General features: G+C 42.2%; 1 protein-coding gene across 1 annotated transcript in view; it reads right to left on the bottom strand.

Moving 5' to 3' along the window:
• The window catches only part of DPYD (dihydropyrimidine dehydrogenase), a 372577-nt gene that overhangs the window by 62938 nt on the left and 291118 nt on the right, over positions 1-18521 (bottom strand). The window contains exon 20 of the mRNA XM_009647526.1: positions 9359-9501. Coding sequence (XP_009645821.1) covers positions 9359-9501 — 143 coding nt within the window. The remainder of the gene's footprint in view (positions 1-9358; positions 9502-18521) is intronic.

Consider the following 18521-nt stretch of genomic DNA (forward strand, 5'->3'; position numbering starts at 1 on the left):
CCAGCTTAGCCCCGCAGCGAGCCTGAGCCGAGCTGCACGGCAGCGCACGACTGTGCCAGCGTGGGCACCAGGACCGTGGGCACCAGGACCGTGGGCACCAGGACCGTGGGCGCCAGGACCAGGGTCACCAGGACCGTGGGTGCCAGGACCGCGGGCGCCAGGCCCACGCCTCCCCCAAGCACAGCCTCCTCCACAGCCTCCTCCCTTTCTTCCTTTCCCTGCCAGCTACAGCCTCTGACTGAAAGTTCAACGGAGCAGCTACGATAACAAAAAGGAAAATTTCTTACATGCGTATTTTCTTTGTATGAGTGATAATGGTTCCGAGAAAAACTTCTCTGACGGTAGAGCTTTGCAATTCTGAATGTTTTACGTTTCCACTTTTTGGAAAACAAGTTCCCTGCAGTTACCATACATATAATTTAAGAGAAAACACAGGAAATTCCCTAAGTAATTATTGGAGATGGCAGTAACAAAAAAAGAAACTCAGCCTTTTCCACTGTACTTATCTTTCCTTCTATTTACATTTTCAATATTCAACAAGGAGCTGGGTACATTTTCAGATTCAATTTCCAGTCACCTCCACACCGGTACACAAGGGGAACTTTGGCTACAACAGAGCCAGCTTCGTGCCTGAAAGGAACCTGAGCTGAGTAAAACAACTTGTCTGCAAATTCTTCAATGCTTAACTGAGCCTCTTTTGAATACTCATCCCCATGTTGCTTTTACTTTGTAAACTTTAAAACAGAACTCACTTGATGTTACCCTCCCCCTCTACTCTGCCCTGGTGAGACCCCACCTGGAGCACCGTGTTGAGTTCTGGGCTCCCCTGTTCAAGAAAGATGAGGAACTCCTAGAGAGAGTCCAGAGAGAGCAACTAGGATGATAAAGGGACTGAGGCATCTACCCTACGAGGAAAGGCTGGGGGAGCTGGGCTTGTTCAGCCTGGAGAAGAGAAGACAGAGAGGGGGTCTCATCAACACCTACAAATATCTCAAGGGTGGGGGTCACAAGGACGGAGCCAGACTCTTCTCAGTGGTGCCCAGCGACAGGACAAGGGGCAATGGGCACAACCTGAAGCACAAGAGGTTCCAGTTGAACGTGAGGAAGAACTTGTTGACTTGGAGGGTGCCCGAGCCCTGGCCCAGGGGGCTGTGGAGTCTCCTTCTCTGGAGATCTTCAATCCCCACCTGGACGCTGTCCTGTGCCCCCTGCTCTGGGTGAGCCTGCTTGGGCAGGGGGGTGGCACTGGGTGAGGTCCCGAGGGCCCTTCCAACCCTTGCCAGTCTGGGATTCTGTGATTCTGTGTAATTCACACCATGTGGTTTTATCTGCAGGGAGGACAGCTCTGTGCTTGTCCATATAGATATGGCAGCACGAATCCACATCAGGAGTGTGAATCTACATTAAAAAGAGGTGCAGCAGTACTTGGTTTTGGGAAGACAAGCAATACTGTGGATCCTTGGGAGGGGTGGAGAGAGCATCGTGCCAAACCAATTATTCTTCACATCCCCTCAACCCTTAGAGTCCCTATGTCACCAGAGCCAGGGAAGCGGGGTAGGTCTAAGACCGCATCCCCAAGTCTAAGAGCAGAGAACAAATCCTCTGCAGAGGCTGGGAGTGCCTGGTATAGGACAGCATTTGAGCTGACGCTCAATTGAGACCTAATTGTTATTAAATAATTATCACCATTCAGTGATAGTTAAACCTACTTTGCATGAGAATCCATTATAAGAACGACAAAAAGCAGTTGTTATGGAATGAGCTTGAATTCATTCTTACAAATTTATGAAATAACAATCCTATCTACGCAGACCTCATTTACGAGCTGGTGAAATGAGCAGAAATAAAGGAAAGCTAATAGATAAATCCCCTACGCAGCTCCAAATAAATGTAAAACTACTGCAAAACTGCACAAAACAAAAGGCGTTACTAGCTCAGAGCTCTGTCCCTACCTTTACCGGGTGGATTTACCACGAGGATTGCAACTTTTCATTAGAAGTGCAAGATAATAAAAGTAAAAATCAATAATGAAAACATGTTCTAATTGGATTTTTTTTTTTTCCCAACTATAACAAAAAAAAACTTTCTAGGTCATTTTTGACAAATTCCGATTTCCATTAAAGGGAATTCTCGCAGAAAATTCTCACCATCAATTAGCAATTTCCATCCCAAGCATCTGTAATGGAGCAAGTGTGGCAGTCCTCTAATGACTTGTTGTTATTAGCAAAGACAGACAGTTGAGAACAGGTTGAGTTTCGGTAATTAGCACCGCGCTAAGAAAAAAGCAGAAAATAATGAAATGTTTATCAGGAGTGATCGCTTATGTCTGTCCCAACTCTTCTCTCTCTTTCACATTCGTTTTTCTTTTGATTTTATATGTTGACGTGTTCAAACAGCACTTTGTTCCCTCTTTTGTTTCTGCCTGTACTGTAAATTCAGCTCTGCAGAGAAGGGCCACTCCATTCAGCGCTGCCTCCATTGAAGACTTTTTTTTTTTAAGCACGCGGCTCTGTGAGCAGCAGAGCTAATGATACCTGGCTTCCAGCAGCTCTGTGTCTCCTGGTTGGGTTCTCTGACGTCTAATAAGGTGTGACTGCCAATTAAAGCCTTTCCTGTGGCTGGCACGGCCCTAACAGCGCCGTCCCATGTGGATTCTCAGAGGTCTAATAAAGGTGAGCTCATAGCGCGCTTGCAGCAAGGGAACGCAGGTACTCGCTCCTCCGCCTGACTTTTTTGTTTTCTCAAAACTTGTTATAGCAAAATAATTTCTATCTTCCGGCAAAATTCAGTGAAAACGGCCACAAAGCTCAAATGCGACTGAAGATCCTGAAAAGGACATACAAACACGTATCGAGTTTCTTTGGGAATACAGGCTAAAACCTGCTTTTTCCACATGAGACTACATTTACCTCCATCAAAGGCCTTACATCTGAAAAGTGGTTTTGCCTTAAGTGGTATTTTTTATCCTTAAAATTGTTGGTGGATGTAAAGAGCCATCCCTTGGACCTCATATCTCCTATCATTTTGGTGGCCCGCCACCGCATCCAGCCATCTATTCTTCACTCATCAATTTAATTGGTGGGAGAAGAATTAGCTCCAACATCTTAACTTCTCTGTATCATGGACAGCTTTGTACAAAAAGGTTTTGTTCTTTCTGGGTCAGAAGCTTCACAGTGTCCAGCTGGTGCCAAAGTACGCCCGTTCTTGGGCTTAGGTGCCCTGGGAGCACTCTCAACTGGCCCAAGGCAAAGCCTTCAGCCCCTGTTCCCTCCATGTGCTGGTGTATGGACTTGCAGCCACCCACCCGACTTCATTTTCCTCGCGCAGAGCTGAGCTTAGACACAAGGAAAGCCTGAGCCCTCCCTCTGCATTCAGAATCCCTGCTGTTCATTGCAAGACAAAATAATTTTTTTCCAAGTGCCATCAGTATAAACTTAACCTGTAAAACACAGGGCCTTCCCCATCACTGCCCTGCTCTGCCACTCCCATGATCTCAATCTCTTTTAGTTTTTCACTCTCCATACCATTAAATGGCATAAACAGTAATTCCTGGATGAGAATTTTTTGGCCTCATCTAGTCCTCACTTAACTCAACTCTCAGTGCCTTCGCTGACTTGAACAGACACTGAGACAGGCTTAACAGAACATGAATTAAGTGCATGGAGAACCAGCTTAAAACTTTACTTTTAACGCTACTTTGCAGTTCTGTAGCCGTAAAAAACCACACAGAAATTGCATCAAGTATCTTAATGAAAATTTAAAAAAAAAAAAATGGGGAAAAATATGATAGCTGATTACAGCGAACATTTACTTCATGGGGTTTTGCAGGGGTTTGTTTTTGAGATTGGGGTGGAGAAAATGGTAGCATCTAAACATTAAGACGTGGCATAATGTTTATGAAATGGTATTTTTTTCCCCCTGTCATTTCTGTGATTGTATTTTCAGAGCCTTGCTTTTATTTTCTGATGCCCAGCACATTTTATACCACGTAGAAGGGTTCCTCACAGGGTTTCACATTTGCACAAATACAATAACAACGCTCTCTCATAGTTCAAGTCCCACTATTTTGCGATGGAAAAGCTTGTTTATTCACACACAAAGGGCCAGCCTGCTGTTATAAAAATCCCTCAGCTAAATGCTTCAGTAAAAAGCCCGCTGAAGAAAAAAATAATAATCAAACTGTCCCGAATCCCTTGAGACTCTGGCTCCAAGGAGGTAGCGACAAGAATGCTCCTTGAAAACGTTACAGAAAACACAAGTCATCTCATAAAAACAACCGCGTTCTGTGTTGGAGGGAGATTTTATCTTGCAGAGGCAAAACCCATCGCTATTGCTTTCCTATCATGGGCTGTCATACTTCCAGAATGGTTTTGTTCTTCCTCAGATACCTGACATCTCATAGACACGTGGTGTGGGGCAGGAGAGAAGGGCACGGAGCAGACCTCTGCCTCCGAGGTGGGGTTTATTCCCACCTTGTCCCCTTGCCTGAGAGATGCGGAGGGTGGTCATGGCGCAAGGTCCGGAGGCAGCAGATGAGCATGGCCTGAATATGACACGGTGAGGTGAGAGTACAGTGCCCATAGGAATGGGACTGGGAGGTAATACATCCCGTCCAGGGCAAGCAGGAGATGGAGATGGGTGAAGATGGGTCCGAAATAGGGCTCGGGGCACAGCTACAGGCTGTCCTGCTGGGTAGTAGCATTATACGGGTGGATTTTAAATGGTTGCTCCATAGAGAGCCTTACAGACATCTGTGTTGGAGCAACGGGGGACATACGTGACCTCCATACTTGGTAAGAAAAGGAATTTGTTTGAAAAGGAACCCATATTCTTTACACGTCAACGACCAATATTCAAGATTAACAAAAGTATTCCATACCAGAATACAGTGTTAAGAGACTCTACCATGAAACAAGGATACTTCAGAAAGTTCCCCTTTGTTCTACCTTTTTTTTTTTGTTACATCTGCTAGAAATAATGACTACAGAATCCCTTTCAACAAAAGGTCATTTATGTCAATGGACAGAACACAGAGGATCAGATCACCTGCGGTAATTGCAAATTAATGCTCTACTGCTAATGCATTAACTACACAATATTGATCTACAATTGAATCATACAGGCTACTGTGAAGTGATTTTTACTTTAATATTTTTACGCTTTTATTGCTTTTTCCATAATGCATTTTCTCTTTCCACTGGAATTTTCTATAATTGTCTCCATTTTTAATTTCCTACAGCGAGATGACTTTGAAAAATGTCTGTCTGTCTCAAAGCCTTGCAAAAATCTAACAAACCATCAATGTGACACGGTAAATCACATACGTGATGCAAAAGATGCAAAAAAATCCGATATACATCTTATTTTGATAAATTGGGGCTTTAAAAAAAGCTTACTTAAATAAAAAAAAATAAATACTTCAGCCTTACTGGAAGCCCATAGTAATGAACTGTACCTCCGAAAGATGCAGATAGACATTTCTGGAGCTTTTGCTATGCAATGAGTGCAGGATTATCTCCATAAATAAAGTTGGGGGTTTTTTTTGTTGTTTTTTTTTTTTTTTTTAATTTCAAGGCTCTACTGAAAAGGGATTGGTGGATTTGGGTGTTACAAAAGCGTCAGTGCTAGGGACTCAGCTGAAGAATGACTGCAACGCTTCAGCATTTTTAATGAAAAATTAAAAAAACCAAGCGGGGTCTTTTTGCAACTGTTTCTGAATTCCGTTGGAATTCAGAATTCCATTCCAAGTGGAAGAATGCTCTGTTCAACTCCTTTATAGAATTTTAACCCCAGCTACTACCGACTACAACGATCCAGTTTGTTTTCTATACCTGCTGCAAAACTTCCTTCCACACAAACTTTTTTCCCAGTAACGACACAAAGATGTTGCCCTCCATCTTCCGAAGGAGAGGACAGAACACACTTTGAATACTGCAGCTCTCTCCCCAAACCATTCCCTAATATTCCTGCTCAGTACTGCTTGAGATGCTTACAGCATACATCAAAATACAGCTCGCCACCTGACTCCTGGCTTGCATTCCTGTGTACGGCGATTTCGTAAATGGAAAATAAATCCCCGCGTTTTAAAAATAAAAGCAAATGGAAAAAATAATGGAGAACTGATTGTAGGTGAAATAGCTGCAGAGGAAAACCTGATCTTGCTTTCAATGGAAGTACATTTATTATTCATAAACCTCCAAGAGATACGCCACATGGCAATTAAACCAACTCACACAAAGCCTCTGTGTTATCTTAGCCCGTGAATGTCACCCTCGCATGGCAGAGAAGACACAGGACTCTTGCCTAGGCAAAATGAAGGGAAGCCCAATGGCCACGCACGCGCTGGACTCCGTGGATGGATCCGTACAACCTGTGCGGCTTAGTGGTACGAGACCGATTCTCATGCTGGATGAACTGACATTCCCCACCCTTCCAGAATACTGCTAACGAGGAAACACCCGTGCGCTGTTCTGTGTATCAGAGGGGTGATGGCTGTGGGCCATCCCACTCCTGGGTTTTGAGACCACTGCTCATTTGGCACGGCGGAGCGCAGAGCTGACTCCGCCAAAGCCTGGCTGCTTGCTTTCTGCCTCTGGATCAGACGTAAGGTGTCCTCAGGGGTTTGGAAACATGAAGTAAGATCACAAAATGTCAGGTATTGTGTCAGTCCAAGTGTCTGTTCAGCACCATCTCCAACAGTGTCCAAAGCAGAGACTTAAGATCAGGCTACGGGACGCATAGATAATTCCCCCACTATGGTCCCAGCTTCTGCTTACTAAACTCGGGGACTTGCTATGTAGTGAATCTTAATACACTGAATCCTTCAGTATATCACTTTATTTGATGCCATCTCCGAATCCCGTACTTACTCTATACATTGGTACTGAGAAGGCAGAAGGGAACTGTCAAAGCTGTTAGGATAAGCAACAGGGGGTTTGACTGTTGAAGAAGGAACAACTTGGGCACTTGATACCAAGGACGTGCGACAGAGAGATTGGGATTTGGGGAAAAACCTATTAGCTGGCTATACGTATAGAAGGAAAACAACGGCAATGATTCTCATAATCCTGATTAGGTCCCAAAGACGACCTACGAAGATGAGGCTGTCGTCTCCTGTCTATCACAGTGTATCTTGCCTGAACAGCCAATAGATGTTTCAGTCTGGTCCTGGTCAAGTGTATTTCTTGTAAGGCTGCCTACAGAGATTACTCGTTTCCCTCTCCTTTCCATTTGCCTTTCCCAAGAGGAGGGAAAGACTTAGGGCCTGTATTCACAATCTTGCATGAAGTTTACTAAAGGCTTATTTTTAAATAAATGTAATTGAACTCGTTCAGACCCTTACCTACGCAGCAGCTTTAGGATCCATTTAGCTCAGATTACTTTAAATGACTTCCTTACTCTAGTGAAACAGAAATAAGCCACTCAAACCGAGGATAGGTTTGATCCAGAGGAGTTTAAAGTCAGTTCTAGGGATGATTTAAGTAAAGTTGATGAAGAAATCAGTGACAAGAAAAGAGGTTTTTCACCATCTCTGGGAAAAATCTGCTGAAAAGAGAAATTGTTCTGTAAAGGGCAGAAGACCAGCATAGATCCAAGTCATTTCTGGAAGCCAGAGAACTTGGTTGTTACTAAAAAGAAAACAATAATTAATGTTTTGCAAATCCAATATTCTTTCTCTTGAGCACTGACTGGGATGTCTGCATTAAATTATATTTCAGAATTTCCCATTACCATTGGCAAACCAATGAAAAAGAAAAAAAAATAATAAAAAGTAAACAGCTACACAGTCTATATAAAAGAAAAGTGCATAAATGACATTAAAAAACTTCATTTTTTGTCATCCAGAAACAGATACAGCAGATGTAGAACAGAAAATCATTCCACTCTGTGTAATTCAGATCATGTAACATTATTACAGACAAAGCCATCAAAACGGCAGCTCTATTAGCAATAACAAATGAAATGCATCTATAGCACTAAAAACATTCCCTTGCCAACCCTACTTTTTTGTAGACAAATGCTGCTCTGTAATTTGTACCGTTACTTAGTATTAATATGGAAGAAGCTCTCCAACCATTGTGTAAGAAGGGTAGATCTTTTGTCTGTCCCTGGGAAAAGAAGAGTTCGAAGCATTCTAATACAAACTAAAAAAAAAATAGGAAACAGTACTAATAAATCCAGAGAACATCCTAAGTCTATAAAAAAGCAGCAGACTTCTACTTCAGCTCCCAGAGATGCTAACGTTGATGTGCATTAAAAATCCAACCAAACCAAACCATTGAGTTGCCCTTTCTTTTTTTTTTCTGAAACACAGGAAACAAATGAGTAATCTCAGCAGCTACCATAGCTGTGCAGAAAGGACGGTCACACCGAATCTAATTTTCCTGTCACAGTGAATTGTGGGAATGAAACCATTCCAGTCATGCCATGGAGTGACACAAAGCCAATAGCTGCAGGATCCACCGCTGCTGTTGTCTATGATGGGAACTAGAGATAAAGGGGATGAGTATCTACCAGAATGTAAGAATCCATGATGGACTAATATAACATAACCAATATATAGTGGAATAACATAACACGACCACCACCATCTGCTCCTCATCAGCCATTCCAACGTACATGCTGCAACGGTGTCCTGACTTCCCTAAGGCAGGTAAGGGGCTGATTTCCAGCCCATTTCCTGATGCCCATAGTAAGAGGCCACCAAGGCTTCCTTCCACGACAGGGACTAACTAACCATGCCAGTCTGGGCAGGACCTCAAAACAATCCACCGGGCAATGTGAACAGCCTCAGCTCCCGCATGCATTCCCACACCTCACTCCAGTGCAATGGGCTGCAATGCCAGCACCTATGCAGGAGGTACAGCTCTGCACCTCCTGATCCAATAAACATGCTTAAGGGACACAGATGCCTGGATAAACAAGAGTTACTTTAAACTGGCTCCCAGTGGGACCAAAGTAGCGCTCACTGAAATCCCTCTCCCCTTGAAAAGGCTCTTGGCAGAAGGCAAAACCCAAGAATAAAGGAAGATCAGATAGCTCAAGCTTAACTCTTGTGTCAACCTTGTTTGTATGACAAGGGAGAGATGTTTAAAGTCTAAATCCTATAGGTCAGAGAAAAAAAGTGATAACACGCTCATGGCTAGCCTCTTCCCAGATTGGTATCGTGACACCCAAAGTCGTCTTTTGGCAACTCCTCCTCCATCTGAAATGAATGTCTCTGAGCAAGAAGCATGAAGCTAAAACCATGAAAATTCCTTTCAGCGGTATAAACCCCTCACTTTCCTAAAAAGGCAGATACATGATGGTTTTAATTACAGTTATCTTAATTTTAAGGTTTTAAAGAAAGAAAAGGTACCTGTAAAACAGAAGCCCCACTGTGCAGAAACTGTAGCCCACTTTCAGCAGAATCGATGCCTCCAGTTGCTAGGATGGGAAATCCCGGGAGAGCACGGGCGATGGCAGACACCGCGCGGAGGGCGATGGGCCTAATAGCATTTCCTACAGAAAAACCAGAACGTTTTGTTAGCAACAACACAACACACCCCGAGGTAACGTGCACATCCCTCATGCTAGGAACATCAGGAGCTAACATCTAATTCTGAGATGCAGGGGTTACATTCGTTTATAAACTGACACCAAGTGGGTTGCAAGTGGTATCAATACTTGTAAAGTATTATGAATTGGGCTGAAATAAATTTGCAGAAACATTTGGATAAACATTGCAAAGCTGGCTCGAACGTTTTAGCTGATGCTCCAAACAAAGACTAACAATGTCCGAGACAGAAAGCAATCCTTTACCATACTGTACACTGTAGACAAAGAGATCCGTGTTTCTACATATAGATTCAGGTTGATTTTTGAACATAGGTGTTGTCCAAGCAAGAGGGAACATCTCATTTATTTATGTCTGACTAAAAATTTCTTAAAAGCGCCATTTCACTGCACTTGACATGTCATGTATTATTTAATATGTTTCCCCTTTGGATGTTTGTAGATTCGGATAATCCTTTAAGTAAACCCCCTTTAACTATTAACACGATAGTCAGAAGCTCAAAAGAAGAAGGTATATTCATTTGTGGTTGTCTCTCCAAGACTGGAGCTTGCATTTTCACATGGTGTACAGGGGTTGAGTCAGACAACTCCCTGCTACATTTAGAGGAATTATGATTAAAGTCTCAATACACTGTGTCTGCAACGCATCTGCTTTGCCTACGTCCTATTGATGGTATGCAAGTATTTAAAATATGCATACAGATGCTTCTCATTAAATGATGGATAGCGCTGACAGCTGACACTTTCAGTTATTTATTTTTTAGGCTAGTTGCGATTTCTTCAGATAACTCCCGTATTCTTAAAACTTCTACTTAATTTAGAGAACTTTTAGAATAAGTTTATGTTCTCATTTGACAGCAGTACAGCAGCAATGCAAGGGAGGGACACGTCGCTCCCATAGGAACTGCTGGCTGTCAACCTACGCAAGGAGGTGCTCGTGCTTTTTCTTTTTTTTTTTTTTTGTAGTGTATTCGGTAACCTGGGGACATACCATGGCATGAAATACTTCTGAACACCCTTCATGGGTATTTTTATAACCTTTAAAGCTTTGACCTCCTGTAAGAGCAAACAACCAAAAGGGAAGAGAGAAATAAACCCAATACGATGAGCAAAGCAAGAGGAAGAAGAAACCACAATTAGGAAGTGTGGGAGAAGAGCCCATGCAGAAACAGTAGCTGCTGCATCACCACACCTCTGCTTAGATGCCTCATCAACATCCTCAACTCCTTCAGACAAAACTTGTTCTTCAACTCAAACAAGCCGTGCTGCCATTCTTTCTCTACCCTTTCTGAGACAGAAGTACTGCAGTCTGCTGGCTGGACTTTTAATCTAAGAAAGCCTTTAGTAAAGGATAAATTGCTTTTTTCAAGCAGCCTTGTCTCACTGAGCCCAGCACCTACCCTCCCTCCAGTGTCCCCATCAGGGCTTCCTCTCGGGCAGAGTTTTACTGGTCTCCATAAAGGAATCATAGAATCCCAGGTTGGAAGGGATCTCAAGGATCACCTGGTCCAACCTTTCATAGAATCATAGAATCGCTTTGGTTGGAAAAGACCTTTAAGATCATCGAGTCCAACCTTTAACCTAACCCTGCCACCCGACCACTAAACCATGTCCCTAAGCACCTCATCTATCCTTCTTTTAAATACCTCCAAGGATGGGGACTCTACCACCTCCCTGGGCAGCCCATTCCAGAGCCTGACAACCCTTTCAGTGAAGAAGTTTTTCCTAATATCTAACCTAAACCTGCCCTGGCGCAGCTTCAAACCATTCCCCCTCGTCCTATCATCTGTTACCAGGGAGAAGAGGCCGACCCCCACCTCCCTACAGCCTCCTTTCAGGTAGCTGTAGAGGGCGATCAGGTCTCCCCTCAGCCTCCTCTTCTCCAGACTAAACAACCCCAGTTCCCTCAGCCGTTCCTCGTATGACTTGTGCTCCAGACCCCTCACCAGCTTGGTTGCTCTCCTCTGGACATGCTCCAGCAATGCAACATCCTTCTTGTAGTGAGGGGCCCAAAACTGAACACAGTATTCGAGGTGCGGCCTCACCAGCACCGAGTACAGGGCCACGATCACTTCCCTACTCCTGCTGGTCACACTATTCCTGATACAGGCCAGGATGCCATTGGCCTTCTTGGCCACCTGGGCACACTGCTGGCTCATATTCAGCCGGCTGTCAACCAGTACCCCCAGGTCCTTTTCCGCCAGGCAGCTTTCCAGCCCCTCTTCCCCAAGCCTGTAGCGCTGCATGGGGTTGTTGTGACCAAAGTGCAGGACCCGGCACTTGGCCTTGTTGAACCTCATGCAGTTGGCCTCGGCCCATGGATCCAGCCTGTCCAGGTCTCTCTGCAGAGCCCTCCTCCCCTCAAGCAGAGCAAGCTCACTGTGACGAGGTAGTTATTTTTTAGAAAGGTAGAAGAATACAGACGCTGGTAACTCTGAAATCATGTGGCTAGAGGGAAATTTCTTCCCAATCTGCATGAGTTAAAAGCTGACATCTGCCTTGACACATGAAGGTTTGTGTTCTTTTAACCTCAATGTAACTCTGAGAGTTTGCATTCAGTTTTTAAGCCTTCTAGACCCTTGACCTTAATGATACCTTGAAGCAAAGAGTTCCACAAGAAAATATTTCCAGAATATAATTGTTCCTTTCTTCAGTCTGATTAAATTAGCCACCTTCTCACTTAAATGACTGTCTCTCTACAATGGTCAGTAGAGGAAAAGGAGCAAATGACAGTTTATTTAAGGTTTCAGCACAATAGGTAATCAGAAAGGCCTTCATTCAGCCCAAGGAAATCAAGCGTATGATTTGATGAAGCCTAGCGGAGATGGCAACCAGACTTAGAATTTATTATGGAACACAGGTACTTTCTAGTACTAGCTGCACTTGATATTCATAATACGCGTTATTACTTACATTTGGTGATTAGTAAATTAGCGATAAATTGGTACGGTCGCAAAAGTATTCCATTCATCTATAATTCACCCAAATGAATTTAAAAACATTTCAGGAGTGCTTCTGATGAGAGTAAATAAATGGCTCTAATAACAATCAGAGGGTTGACTGAGGTGTCACTATTCATCCCAGCATTTTTTTCTTTAGTCTACAGAACACGGAACAAGCACATCGCAAGGTGCAGCCATTCTCCCATGCATTTCTTGATCAACAGTTCAGAAGCTTCCCCATCTGTAATAAAAGCTGCCGGTCCGGAATACAATGTGACTTACTTCTGATAGAGATCCTACTGCCTAATGAAATGGTGAAACAACCTTTCAGACTGAAGCCAAAAAAGAACCCCAAAAAGACAGAATACAAACAATAGTGATGCCGAGCTATTAAAAAAATGAAGGCAAACAATAATAAAAAAGCAAATGACCATTGAATTTGACCTAGATTCTCTATTTTCTTGCATTTTTCTGTACGGGTACCACAGGAAGGTAATAAATTCCATTAGAGGGATTTGTGGAGAAGGAGTTTTTAAAAGGTTGAAATAAAGGAGATTTAATGCCAAATTGTAAAAGAGCTGTAAATAGTAGTGGGAATCTGCAGAATGTTGTCTGTAAATCCAATGGTATTTAAGAAGCTGAGGTCCAAATCCAGCATGCATTTGAAAGACAGTTCACATGCTAAAAAGTAAGCATCTCCACATATTTTGACATGTTGGGACCTGTAATTCCACTAGTTAAGCACCCGTAGCTGGGGAAACTGCTGATACGGTACTCTCTTGATAGTAGCATTACAGCTGCTACCAGATGCTAGATGTGGCTATCATTTACCTTGCTGTAAGATAATGAGATTTAATAAACAAAGTCCATTTATCCAGATCTCAAGCAGGGGAGTAAGATTTGAAAATGGGAGACAGACAGAAAAATATCTGGTGGAGATGACAGGCTACTCTATGTTGAAAACTACTCTTTCAAGTCTCTCATTAATTATGGAACAAATACTTGCTATTATATAAAGATTTAAACAATGAAATAACTGTATGATGCAAAAGTCCCTGACCTTTTTCTTGCCTTAAAACAAAGAGGTTTGGTTTTCTTTTTTTTTTTCTTTTTTTTTCTTTTTTTTTCCCTCCAAAAACTTCAAAATTGTGAGAATTATTCATGAAGATAGCTAGCAATATTTCATTTCAGTTCACTGGGTTAGAAGACCTTCAAGATGTTTTAGCAGAGAATTAACAAGTTCATGTGACGGAGCTGTTCAGTCATACACAAGGAAGAGTTTGCGTGTATAGCTTCTGTGCAATGTAAGGATGAAGTGAATGGTTTTAAGTATATGAAGAACTTTCAATAATGAAAACTAATTGAGCAGCAGTATGTCAATTCATACATTATATATTAGGAGATAGCATTAAAATGATTTGTTTGTTGAATATAAATAATAATACTGTATTAAATATATTCTCTAGTTTAGCCCTAAGACTTGGTAGTGCTGACAACAAACAAAAAGATTGTATCAAAATCAGTATGGTATGCAAAAGCTGTAGGTCTTGGAAAGTTAACACTGATGTCTTTCACAACTGCTGATACGGTACTCTCTTGATAGTAGCATTACAGCTGCTACCAGATGCTAGATGTGGCTATCATTTACCTTGCTGTAAGATAATGAGATTTAATAAACAAAGTCCATTTATCCAGATCTCAAGCAGGGGAGTAAGATTTGAAAATGGGAGACAGACAGAAAAATATCTGGTGGAGATGACAGGCTACTCTATGTTGAAAACTACTCTTTCAAGTCTCTCATTAATTATGGAACAAATACTTGCTATTATATAAAGATTTAAACAATGAAATAACTGTATGATGCAAAAGTCCCTGACCTTTTTCTTGCCTTAAAACAAAGAGGTTTGGTTTTCTTTTTTTTTTTCTTTTTTTTTCTTTTTTTTTAATAAAAAGTCAGATTTTTCATAACTACCAGGGACTGCAGGCAAGGAAGTCCAATATGCAAAATACAACATGAAGGAGAAGCAGGACAAACGTCAATCAAATGTCTCTCCCTGATCAGTGCAGGTAGGCAGAGCTGCCCTTGTCCTCTGAGGACAGCAGACTGATGACAAACTGATGAGAGGTGTTACACCGACTTACTTGTTTGATTGTTTATTTTTCCTTAGGAAGTAAAAAACCCTTTACCAATGCCAAAAGACACATGTTTTATTACAACTTCGTAAGTCCTTGGAGTCCCCAGAGGACTTGATCCTGTCAAGCACCAAAGATGTTCAGTAGATTGAGGCTTGAGAGCCAAACTTAACGCCTTCTTCAAGAAGAAGCCTGGCGTTAAGCTTCAAGCAACCCAGTAGCTTTGGAAGTTCCTAGCGGAAAGAATTCAGATCTTCTTGATCCCAGTGATCCACCAATGGGGAAAAAAACCAGCCTCAGAAGTCTTGAATACTGAGCTACATTCTCATGTGCGATATATTGCAGCAACGTGGTAGTTTAACGTCTTTAACATGTATGTGCGGCAGCTCTAAATGGACCTTTAGGTAAAGATGATCCAGGTCCATTAAAAACCAGCCAACAGAGCTGAGGTGACTCAATTCAGACTGACAATACTGAGCCTGAATCTTGAAACGGTCTGAATGGTCTTTATCAAACTCTCTATCAACAAAGGAAGCAGATTTAAAAGGAAAGCAAACTCTCATACCTTTGGTCAGTAGATGACTCAAAAGCAAATTTTTGTATCTATGGTTACTGGATGGAATAAAAATGAATTTGGGCCGTAATTCTCCCCATTCTGTGCATTGTAAAGCAAAATTAATTTTTAATTTGCATTATATTATATTATGCTGCAGTTGTTCTTTACAAATTCAATATCAGTTTTAAACCACAGAGCCTAAATACTACAAAGAAACATTAGTCGATACATTATTTTTGATTAATAAATTACTGATAAAGTCGGCGCTGCTGAGAAAAATAAAAGCCCCAAATGTAAGCAACATCACCCTCCCTCCCCCTGTAAATACATTCTCGGAAGACAGCTGACATTGTTATCACCCTGCCTGTTAAAATTAATAAAGCTAATGTCAAAAGAAGCCAATGACAGCAAATACCAGGCTTGGGTGAAGAAGCATTACATCAGGGAATTGGTCTGGGAAAGTGCAGGCATTGTAGATGATCAATCCAATGCTGCAAGAAGTAACGAGGTAAGAAAGTTTGGGGATTAGGGAAAAACCACAGAGAACAGAATTCTTCGTTAAGATGTTTTCTGCATAACGTGTCTGCTGCCTAGTACTGGTGATGAAAGTGTTTTCTATACATACATATATATATATATATCATCTGCATTTGCAAACAGTCCAGGGAAACGTGCGGGTTGTACACAACTCATTTGCGTTGCATTCCTCCTGATTGCAACTTTCTATACATACATATACATATATATATATAGATATATCTCATCTGCGTTTGCAAACAGTCCAGGGAAACGCGCGGGTTGTACGCAACTCATTTGCGTTGCATTCCTCCTGATTGCAATTATTCTATATGTTCTTTCTCTCTCCCACCTGTAGGTGGCCACCATAAGCTACACTTATCAAATAACTCATTAGCAGGGTTTTCAATACTGTCATATCCAGATAATTAGCAATTTATTTAAATAACCAATTTCTGTGGAAATAATTGCCACGGAATGCCCTGAACCTACTTTTTATAAACTATAATAAAAGTGTTAAGATAATCCCTGACATTTGCAAATGCCATTAGTTCACCTTTCCTTTTGATAGTGCTATGGCATTATGTTTAAACAATTACCCGATAGCGCGGCAGTTTAATGAAACAGTGTAGCAGGCACATCCTTCAAAATGGCCAGAGAATGCATTTAAATGCAGAAGACAACCCAATGAATAGACATGTTTAGAGAGAAAGCCGATCCACAGCTGTTACGAGGTCCCCAAATGGGACACAAAATACTCAGCGCACTAAAAAAATGGGGGAAGTGCCCAAAGAGCAACTTCAAGCTGGACCTTGCCAGAGCTTTCATGGTGCACAGCCCAACACTTCCCAGGATCCAGGGAAGACGCTTTTCACCGCTCCCAATCTATTTCACAGCCCGGGCAGCCCTCCAGTCCATTACTACTCACGCATTAGCAGCTATTTGCCAAAATCACTAATAATAATGTCCTATTTACTCCAGCTCTGGCTATTTCCAACCAAAACTTTTCCCAAATGGAGCATTCGAGGGAATATTCCTTTTATGGGCTGTCTCTACATCCGTTAGCCTACATCTTCAAAGCGATGGCTACCTAACGTTTCCTTTTATCGATGGTTTTTGAAGGGTGATGCACCAACACTACCAAATCAATGGCAAATTGATTGCCAATCACTGACTACAGTGAAGCCAGGACTTTACCTCAAGACTTTATAATAAAGTTAATGATTCTGCAGATTTGAAACAACTTCTGTCTCACTCTGCCATTGCTGGCTCTTGAAACGATGCAGACTGACTGCATTCTACTTGTTATTGTTCGCAAATCGTGACTGACTATGACATTTAGGGCTTGATAAACTGATGGTGTGTTAATATTTTCTCTGATAATTATTTTCCCTTTCCTTTTTATTTCAAAGCCTACTTCTCATTTGATTCTATTTGGGATAGCTACGGGTTTGAGTCCAACCCGTGATTGGAAAAAAGAAGTAATCATTTTGCTTCATGTTTCCTTCGGAAAAAAAAAAATTGTACCCAAATAGAAAAAAATGGCGGCACTTCCATAAGCACAGAGAAAAATCAGTGTCCTTTTTTGGATCTATTTTTTACCATTTTTGAATTGATACTAATGATTATTTATGCTCTTTCAGCTGAAAGTTCATAAAATCACCAGAGTTCTCATTCAATAAATGTTTAGCAGTCACCAGAGACTTCTCTCAATTAAAAAGGTTAGAATTGGAGAAAGAGAGAGGGGGAAAAGTAAATTTTTCTTATCTGTAAATATTATTTATCCAGGAAGACCTGGGGGAATTCTCACTCGTATTGAACTTTGGTAGGAAAAATCAAGAGGACAGATAAAAATTGTTTTGTGATCGCTGCAAGAGCTGGTTAAACATTTTCTAACAAAGCCATCCTCTCGCTGAGAACTACAGATCCGCTGAAAATCGATACTTCTGGTGATCTGCATGAAACCTAGCGGAGCGTCTTCTGTTGCAATTTATCAGATGTTCGTTATTTAATTTCATTCATGCTTTCTACTTTGGTGTGACTTGGGAGTTGGAAATTGTCTCAGGCTGTGCTTTACATGTTTCTTGGTGGGCTCGGAATGCCCTTTCTTTTTCCTGACTGCTTTGCTATTGCTCTCCATCGTGACTTTAAGAGTCTGGGCCACTTGGGTTGATGCCGCGGAGCTGAGCACAGCGTGTTGCCGAAGGAGGTCGGGCACCTTTTGCACTGCACTTCTCCACTGGGCCAGGGCAAGAGAGTAGTGCTAATAAAATAAAACAAGTAACAATACAACCGGGATGATAATAAAAGTAATGCTAATAACTGAGGTATGCTCCCAATGCACACAAGGAAAAAAGATAAGTGATTTAGACCAGTGAAAAAGCCAAGGGACAGCCCGTCTAAGAAGTAGCGCCCACAGCTACCGGACAGGACCGTTGCAGCCATCACGGAGCGACAAATGAGTTCCTGCCAAATTCTGCCATCCTTCCCCCCGAAGGATGTGAGTGCTTCACTTTAACACCCGGTAGGTCTCGCTGCCCGTTTATGTTGGTGCAGAGGCAGATGCGTTTAACTCAAAGTCTCGTCGAGGTGTCTGTGGCTATTTACCCAGCAGCTTACAGATTTGTTCAAAGGCAGCCTTGCCTCCGCCAGCCTCAGCGGCAGCGCTGCCTTTGTTTGAGCTGGTTTTAACCTCCCTAACAACAACAACTCCCATGGTCAACATGACCCTGGTGCCAGAAAGCGGGACGTGCGAGTGCGTCTACGTGCCTGTGCCTGTACCTCGGCACATACCTAATTCCAACCCTACCAAGGCAATT

The sequence above is a fragment of the Egretta garzetta genome, unplaced genomic scaffold (genome assembly GCF_000687185.1).
Source record: "Egretta garzetta isolate BGI_Z169 unplaced genomic scaffold, ASM68718v1 scaffold149, whole genome shotgun sequence".
Classification (NCBI taxonomy): Eukaryota; Metazoa; Chordata; class Aves; order Pelecaniformes; family Ardeidae; genus Egretta; species Egretta garzetta.